Source organism: Mus caroli, unplaced genomic scaffold (genome assembly GCF_978045245.1).
Source record: "Mus caroli unplaced genomic scaffold, Mus_caroli_1 scaffold_11, whole genome shotgun sequence".
In the NCBI taxonomy this organism is placed as follows: Eukaryota; Metazoa; Chordata; class Mammalia; order Rodentia; family Muridae; genus Mus; species Mus caroli.
This window is the reverse complement of record NW_028227266.1, coordinates 120,574,007-120,582,685: the sequence shown is the minus strand read 5'-3', so window position 1 is coordinate 120,582,685 and position 8,679 is coordinate 120,574,007. Positions and strand designations below refer to the sequence as shown.

The window sequence follows — 8,679 nt, the reverse complement described above, 5'->3', positions numbered from 1 at the left end:
TCAAGGTAAATAATATTTTAATGCAGTATTTTAAAATATCAAAATTAATGCAAAAATACAGGATAAACAATATGTCAAGACGGAATCAGGACTGCTAACCGGATCAACTCTTTTTGTGTTTCCAGGTAGGGCACAGCCAAATGACCCCATATTTGGCAAGATATAGAATATCTGAGGCACGACCAGGGGTTCTAGAAAGCTGGGTTCAACATCTGCCTCAACAATGACTTTTCCTTCTCTGTTTTCTGGTTATCCCATTTGTCTTGTGTGGAGGCTGGGGCATTGCCAAGATGGCCTCCTGACGCATCCCTCTGGCCTGCTGCGGTTGCTCTGTCCTTTTCCTGGGAGGCCAAGTCTTTGGGGCCATAGACTCCCGACGCTATTAATATCTTGGCCATCCCTGCCTAGAGCAGGGTGTTTAATGATTGCCAGCTGTGGCCCCACCCCTTCCCCTTCCCCCAGAGAGATAAGAGCTGTTCTTGTTCCCACATGGGGGTAGGGAAGCTGGTCACTGCTCATTAAAACAGACCCTGTGTGGCAGCTAGGATGGAGGGGCTGAGTCAGTCTCCTCTCCAGACTGTGCCCAGCACACCCCATGGGGTGCCTGGGGACTTGCCCGGACACTCACTGTTCCTTCCAAAGGGGCTGCTTTGGTCTTCCTGCCCTCTGTCCCTTTAGGTTGTATTTCTAACAGCCTTAGAGGGGCTCTTCTCAGATACCCTGCAGACACAACATTCAGCACCTGGTCCCAAACCAGGTCACTGTCTCACCGGCTGACGTCCTCCCTTTCCTGTGGATGGTCTGGCACCCTTTCCAGACCTGGGTCCTTCTCTGTGTTAACTAACCACTCCCCATCTCTCAGCCTCCTCGGATAGACCTTCTCTTTGTCTCTGCTGGCATGTGCTCTCAAACTCGGGTGACACCCAACACATTCCCTTGGGATTCTAGGACCTCTCCCAGCCCTCAAACACCTCAGTGCTGTTCTGCTAGCTGGTAATCCAGTCTCTTCCGACAGGCTGTGTCCAGAGTGGGAGGACTGCCTGTGAACAAGCCTTTCCCACAGAACGAACCTGCTCTGGACTCAGATTTACGGCCCCCTGTCCATACCCACTTCAGCTAACTAGCCTTTGTCCTTGGAGACCGTGGGTAGGGTTCAGTTTTAAGGAGCCACCAGGGGCTGGGTTCCATCAGGTTCTTTTGGGTCAAGGCAAGACTCACAAGGGGCCAGTGGTTTGGCCTGAGAGCGAGGTGTGGGGCAAGTCCTACGTATGGCCACACATCACTCTTGGGAGCTCAGTAATGGAGCCATGCTTTCTATGTCGGTTGTCTCCCAGTATGAGACCTACTTGACAATAGGAAGCCCTAAGGTGGCCAAAGTTGGTCAAGCCTTTGAAGTCCACTAGGTGGCGATAGAGATTAGTTCGCCTGCCAGAAGGACCTGGGTGTCCTGGAAGTCCCAGGGCTGTCACTAACCTAGAATGCCAACACAAGTTTTTTTAGCTCCTCACCCAAGCCTCCCAGTCTCTATTCCGAAATGCCCTCCACTTAGCCTCTCACCTCCTAACTCTGCCTGTCCTCTCTTGAACACACTTTGAGTTTTACTCACTTTGTCCTCTTGGCTGGTAACTGCTGCCCTCCCAGGGCCCTGCGCCTTACGCTGGTGCCACAACACAGCACTCCTGGGGGAATCTTGGTCCCATTCATTTAGGCAGGGGGTTGGTACTGGGTGCAGCAGCCTTTGAATGGGGGTATTGCAGGCAGATCTGAACCTCTGCTAGCCCACGCTGGCTTCTTTCCACCAGCCTGACACCCACAAGTTTACACAAGTGTGTTTGCACAAACCCTTGGGAGCTAGCTATCTCTCACTGACCGACCAATGTCACCTGCTTTGCCCCACTGCTCTGTCTACTCCTTTCCGTTAGCCAGACTGGCCTCTCCTCACTTGTGCTGGGGAATCTCCATTGATCGAGCCCTCTTGGTTGGCTCCTAGGCAGCAGCGACCTGGTTGCTGCATTTCCTGTTTGCTGTGCTTTCAGGAATGATGGCAAACCCTTGCTGTCGGTGACAGCTCTGTTGGCTGTTTTGATTTGGTCTGAGGCAGAATCTGTCTCCTCCCAGATGGGTTTAGGGGAGGGAGGGTCACAACGGACCCCTGTCACAACCTCTTCACAATCACGTGTGGATCAAAGGCTCTTGTGTGGGGCTCCTGCCCAAAGCCAGAAGGGTCATCTCTCACTAGAGCAGAGGTGACACAGCTGCTTAGAAGAAGCAGGAGACCCACAGTGGCTAGAGGAACTAAGCCTGCTAGAGCCAATGTTTATTGTCATACAAGCCTGGTGCGGCTCTGAGAAGAGCCCGCTGACACCAGTTTGGATTAGAAGCCATTATCGCTGTAAGTGTAGAGGGGGGCATAAGATGCCTTGCCCCCTCCCCAGGCTTTTATGTCAGACATAATCACTCTCCACAGGAACTGGAGACTGAGGGTGGCAATAGCATCTATGGTAATGCGACCCCCAGAGAATCCAGCAGACCACAATATGTAAAAAAAGGTAGTCTTTAGTAACAGGAAAGGATACCTGCTCTCAAGAGACTCAGCATCACTACCAGTGATAGCAGGGTGACCTCAGGATCAAGGGGCCTGTGTGCTCATGCCTCTGACCCTTGCAGTAGTAGTTGGTGTGTAGATAAGCGCCCAGAGCCGGCAGCTCACTATTGCTTTGGTTGTGCATAAGGCTAGTGGGACTGGTCCTACTTGATGGACAAAGTCACTTGGTGAGCACGGGCAGGGCTGCCTTCTCCCCCGCCTCCCCAGAGATAGGTCCCTGAGCTCCCAGGTCTGACGATTCACTGGGACAATTCCATCCCGAGGGAGGACCGAAACATAGCTGTGATCCCCAAACTGAAACTCCAGGTCACAACCATATCTGCCTGAGGTAGAAGAACTCACCCACCCGGAAGAGCTGGCAGATAAACGGAGGGAGGGGGCTGCATCCTCAGAGAGGAGTCTCAATGGCAACGCTTAACCCAAAGCGACTTGAGTGCCCTAGTGGAATTCTAGGCACCCACAGGGCGGAACCTTTTGCCCTCAGAGTTCCAAAGCTTTGAGGGCAGGCGGTTTGCTTTCCAGGAGGTGAATGCAGATTTTGTGCGCATGACTGGCAGAGCAGCCTTGGGTGGTGGAGTCCGATGCTGGTTCCTCCTTGCATCCTCCAGGGTTAGACCTCCCGGCTCTCCAGCTAGCATGGACCGGGTCCTGGCTGCAGCAAAGGATTGTGTCCCTACAAAAGGCTGGAGCCAGCGGCGTCGCTGCAGACCTCTGCTCCAGGGGCTGGCGTGGGGAGGGTGCGAAGGGGCCTGGCGGCCTCTGGCGGTCAGACCAGGGAGACCTCCGCTTGGAAGCTGGAGGAGCGGCGCGCGCTCGGGCTGACGCGGGTCAGCATGGACACCTGCGTGCTGCACGAGACGCCGTTGCTGCCTCCCCACGGGTGTTGGGATTTGGAGCTCCAGCCCAGGACGCCCTGCAGATGCCAACGCCGCCACTTCCGTCGCAGCTCTGCCTGCACCTAGGGGCGGGAAGGGTGGTTAGCCTCCAGCGCAGCGTTGTTAGGCAGGCTATAGATGTTCCCTAACTTAAGTTGAGAGGCCTGGATGCTATCTCGGGAGGCTTGGGACAGGGCTGGGAGCCAGAGAATCAACTCAGGATCTTGGAGAGAGGGAAGATGGGATGCAGAAGGTCACAAAATGCAGTATAGGGAGGCAGAGGGGTGCTGCCTGGGGAGTGTACCCCAATTCTTCATCCAGGCACGCACTTGAATGTGCTTGTGGCAGCAACTGCACCTTCCCTCGATGTCTTTATTCCCAAATAGCCCACACCCACTTAGCTGTAAGTATTCTTCACCTCTGATACGCACAGTATCCCTGCTCTGAAACCCACCTAGGGCTTGTGAAAGTGCAGGCTTTAAGTCCTCGGGTCCTTGGATCAATCAAGGTTCATTTTAAATGAGACTGCAGGCAACTAGGGCGCTGCAATCTGAGAACCACCCTGGAGGGAGGCAAGCTTTTAACCGTCCTTGCTCTCCAGGATCCCATCAAGGTTTGTAGACCCTGAGCCCGCCCACCAGGATGTGGGAGGCGCTCACCTCGCCATTGAGGAAGCAATAGAGGATGGCCACCACAAAACCCTGAGGAGGAAGAGGATGGCAGAGGTGAGGTAAAAGGACTGCAGGCACTCCCAGCCCCACCCAACAACCCACCCCACTTCCCCACAGCCCCTTCACCCCCTGCTTAAGGAAAGCACTGAGCACAATGGGGGTGCTTATCCAGAGCGTATGACAAGGAGAAGACTGGAATCTGGGGCCCACGGCAGCCCCAGGTGAATTCCTCAGGCCCACGTTCATACCTGGAAAGACCCCACGACGAGTTCGAAGACCATTTTCACCTGGGCCTTAAAGTTGTCGGGGAAGAAGGCGAACATGACATAGTGAACTCCGAACAGGGGGATGAGCAGAAGTGTGGACTTGGCCAGCCTCCTGGGGACAGGGAGAGGGAAGGTGTGGGTATGTATAGCCACACGGGGGAGATGGGTGTAGGCATACCAAATGCTGATAGTGACCAGACCCTGTGAGGACGAACAGTGGCTGCCCCATCCCCACGGCATGCCCACTCTATCCTGCCCCCTGTCTATCAGTGATACTGCTCTCCTGTCCCCCTGCCTCCTTGCCCAGGGAAAGCACATGAAAGAATTAAACTCCCTTCTTTCTCCTCCTTCTGGAGGAAGCCACCAAGGATGATGTGTTACATAAGACTCAGGAGGCAAGACTTCCCGGTCAGTCCTCCTCCTCCTGGTCTGTGTCCCCAGCTGAAGAGTGAGGCGACGTCACACTTCGGGGATGCTGTCTCCTCGGAAGTGCTGTGGGTGTCTCCAAGGACACTAGCTCCTAGGAATGGAGCCTTTCCAGCTCCAGGGCTGGCCACATGTGCCCGGTGTGCAGGAGGGTGAGGAGCACTCGCTCTTAAGCCTGCTCGTCAGTTAGTGCGTGCACACTTGTGGCTCCTGCTCTTCCGCTGTGGCCCTGTCTCTAGGGGTTGCCACTTTCCCCTAGCCTGCATCCCTCCCGCATCTCACAGCAGTGCAGAATCCTGCTCCAAAAGACCAGCTTGTCTTCCTGCTGCCCTGGTGCCCTGGTGCCAGCACTCCCTCTAGGTACTGCTAAGGCCCTCTACTGTGTACACTCAGCAGACCTCACAGCTGGTCCAGGCAGTGAGGGCCACAGTTTCCTGATTCCCTGGCAGAGAATAGGTCAGGGTGGATGTGGGTAGGGTAGAAACACATTTGCCCCTGCCTCTCCTGCCTTGGTTCTGAGATCCCACCCCATGCAGATGCAACCTAGCCCTTCCTTCCTTCTTGGGCCTGGCTCCCAGCCACACCTCTTTGGCCATGAACCCATCCAATACTCAGAGGCTGACAGATGGAGGCTTTCTTTAAATTGAGAGTGGGAACTGACAGCCCCTCCTTGGGGATTGCCAGCTCCAGCTCCCCCTTCTGTCTGCGACAGCTGTTCCTTTCCATCTCACCCACACAGACCTGGCCACGACCAGTTTGGGTTCTGTCCCCCAGATTCTAGCCCGTTGCAGCTGGACTTCTGGGAAACAAGGTTGCTGAGGTTAAAGGACACCCATGCGCGCGTGCGGGACAGGAGTGCTGCCTCTCGGCAATGGGCAAGCCCCGCACGTCTCCTTCTGGGAAGGAGAGGGTTGTTCCGCCCATGCAGCCTGCTAGGGACAGAACGCTGTCACACTAGGAATGGGAGGAAGTGTCAGCCTCAGGCCCGACAGTCACAGGGTTCCAGAACAGAATCCCAAATCCAGCAGTTCGTGACTCCTCCAGTGGGGATCTTCCAACCACAGCTGAGATTCCCCTGATGGGGGCCAGCTTAAGAATATCTAGGATCCCAGGACTGGATGGCCATTGTGGGGTGGCCTGCATGGTGGGTCTGTTCTCCATTGCCACTGTGAGTGTAAAGGTTCTACAGGCCTTTGCAAGGGTGCCCCCAGTCATGTTTTATGTTTCCTTCACATGCCTGCAAGCTCTGATTTCCATAGAAACTTGCTGGCCTTCCCAGTGCTCCTCCTCTTTCCAAGCAATGAATTACAGCCCTTGCAACGATTAATATCAATTATCAACAGGACTTAGAATCACGGAGGGGACAAACCTCTGAGCATATCTGAGAGGGGATTTCTGGATGGGGTTGAGGTGGGAAGACCCACCCTGACTATCGGTGGCACCGTCCCGTGGGCTGGGGTCTCAGACTGAATAAAAAGGAGAAAATGAGCTGAGTGCTGGCGTTCATCTCTCACTTTCAGACTGGATACAGGATGACCGGCTGCCTTACGCTTGTACAGCCGAGTCTCTGCCATGACCAGTGGTGCCCTTGAGACAGAAGCTAAAGCATGGTTTCTATTTGCTTCCTTAAATTGCCTGTCAGGCATTTTGTCACAGCATCGAGGAAAGAAAATGCCTCCTTTCTTTCCGCCCATAGTGGCGTACTCCAACATTGGGGTATCTGTCTTTTGTACAGTTGGGAACATTTCACTGCGGATCCTGAGTGTGACGCGGGCAGAGGCATGGAGACCTCTCAGCCTGTGCCTGATCTCTGTAAGGATGTGATAGCTATCAGTGGGGAATATTGAATGTGGTTGCCTCGATGTGGAATGGGGTCTCCCAGAACATCCCCTGCTGGGCATCTGTTGTATCCCCATCTCTGCCAGGCACAGGTCAGACCGCACAGTGTGTGAGGCAGGCATAGGGTTTCCACTCCCTTCAAGCTCCCTGGGGCAGCAGTGTGAACCTGAAGGACATTAAGCATCAGGAGAGCAGATGTAGGTGTGGAGGGCTTGGTGATGATGGGCAGGGGATGCTGAGCCTGGCCATGGGGAAGAGTAATGTCTGGCTCTGGGTATGTGTAGGCATGTGAGGTCATATGTAGGGTGGTGATCTGAGGACCCGGGGTGGAAGCTTGGAGCTAGGCTGCTGGGCCCACACTCACGAGTATGGGCTGCTATCATTCTTCCCAATGTCGGGTGGCCGTAGCTTCTGAACGAGGATTCGGATGATGCAGATAAACAGGATGAAGTTTACCTGTTGGATGACAGACCCCCGATGTTGGTCACTTAGAGAGAGGAAGCTGGGGTAGGTTGTTTTCTTCTCCGGTGTTGTCCACCCCTCCATAGTACCTCTTTTTTTTTTTTTTTTTTTTTTTTTTTTTTTGGTTTTTCGAGACAGGGTTTCTCTGTGTAGCCCTGGCTGTCCTGGCACTCACTTTGTAGACCAGGCTGGCCTCGAACTCAGAAATCCGCCTGCCTCTGCCTCCCGAGTGCTGGGATTAAAGGCGTGCGCCACCACGCCCGGCTCATAGTACCTCTTGACGGCTCTTCCCTTTGGGGCAAATCATCTGGGACTCTCCTTTGCATCCTTGAGGACCCGCCCTCCACTTTACCTGCTCTAGAGGGAGCGCTGGAAGCAGGGGTGGATGATGGAAACCTGAGGCTCCTTTCTGACCTAAACCCTCATTTCCTGTGTGCTCTGGGCTCAGCAGTAAGATGAAAGTTTACCAAGATGGAGATGAGGATGACGGCTTACCAAGATGGAGATGAGGATGGGGCCCTTTATGATCCACCACAGTGAGGAGTTGATGATAGTGTCCCAGCACCTGAACATGGAGACTTGGGTGAGAGAAGTCCTCAGCCTGAGAGTAACCCATCCCCCAGGTGCCTTTGGCTCTGCCCCCAAGCCCAGAATCTGCCACTTCCCACATCTTCCTCCAGCCTCTTACTTTGGGCTTGATGCTGTGGTCTGTCTGTCTACCTGCCAAACCTTGGTAGCAGCATCACGCCCAGGGACTCTGACCCCAAATGATAGCAGCCAGAGGGAAGGGAAGGGACAGAAGCTCACCCGAAATCCTCAAAATGGATCCTGACAATCGTCCATATCATGATGAACACACTGGGTACTCCTGTGAGGGGCAAAGGAGAAAGGAAGAGAAGGAAATGGGAGCAGAGAGCACACAGAGAGGGTTTGGAGGAGGAACCAAAGAGAGGGAAGGAGAAGAAAGGGTGGAACACTTAGGGCTACAGTGTGCAAGTTGTTCATGTATACCGTATAAAGACTCTCTTAGATTTAGTGACGATATATGCCTGAGGGTCTGTGACCACTTAAGTTTTTTGTTTTCTTTCTGATTTGAACCCCTTATAGATGGACAGTAGCCCTGTGTGTCAGGATCAGAAAGGGGGAATATATAGTTTTGTTCAGGCTCTGCACTGTAAAGCAGCCGCGGGAGGCTGGGAGGGACTCCAGGGTCCCGTATTCTGGGGACATTCATGAGTGTCAGTGGAGAACCTCATAAGTAGGCTAGGGTTGTACCCTCCCACCTCCCAGGGAGCTTCCCCATCTTCGCCCCCTCCCTGGAACCATACCCCAGCCGATGAGTATGTACCCCCAGAAGTACTTCCGCTCAGAGAAGAAGGAGACGGCCAGCAGGGTGTGTAGGTAGAGGCCCTCGACCAGCAGCCAGAAGAAGTTGGCCATGACGCAATATTGGAAGAAAACCACTGCTGCCTTGCAGCTCACCTGTGGGGAGGAGCAGAGGGAGGTTCAGGGGTGGCAGGTCCCTCGCTGCCCAA

General features: G+C 54.2%; 1 protein-coding gene across 2 annotated transcripts in view; it reads right to left on the bottom strand.

The window, feature by feature from the left end:
* The window catches only part of Vipr1 (vasoactive intestinal peptide receptor 1), a 30,175-nt gene continuing 21,496 nt past the window's right edge, over positions 1-8,679 (bottom strand). For both annotated transcript variants that reach the window (XM_029481856.2, XM_021172689.2), the window contains exons 7-13: positions 8,473-8,626; positions 7,952-8,012; positions 7,640-7,709; positions 7,047-7,138; positions 4,400-4,529; positions 4,140-4,181; positions 1-3,563 (exon numbers count right to left, since the gene is read on the bottom strand). In XM_029481856.2, the coding sequence (XP_029337716.1) occupies positions 3,372-3,563; positions 4,140-4,181; positions 4,400-4,529; positions 7,047-7,138; positions 7,640-7,709; positions 7,952-8,012; positions 8,473-8,626 (741 nt within the window). In that variant the 3' untranslated portion in view covers positions 1-3,371. The remainder of the gene's footprint in view (positions 3,564-4,139; positions 4,182-4,399; positions 4,530-7,046; positions 7,139-7,639; positions 7,710-7,951; positions 8,013-8,472; positions 8,627-8,679) is intronic.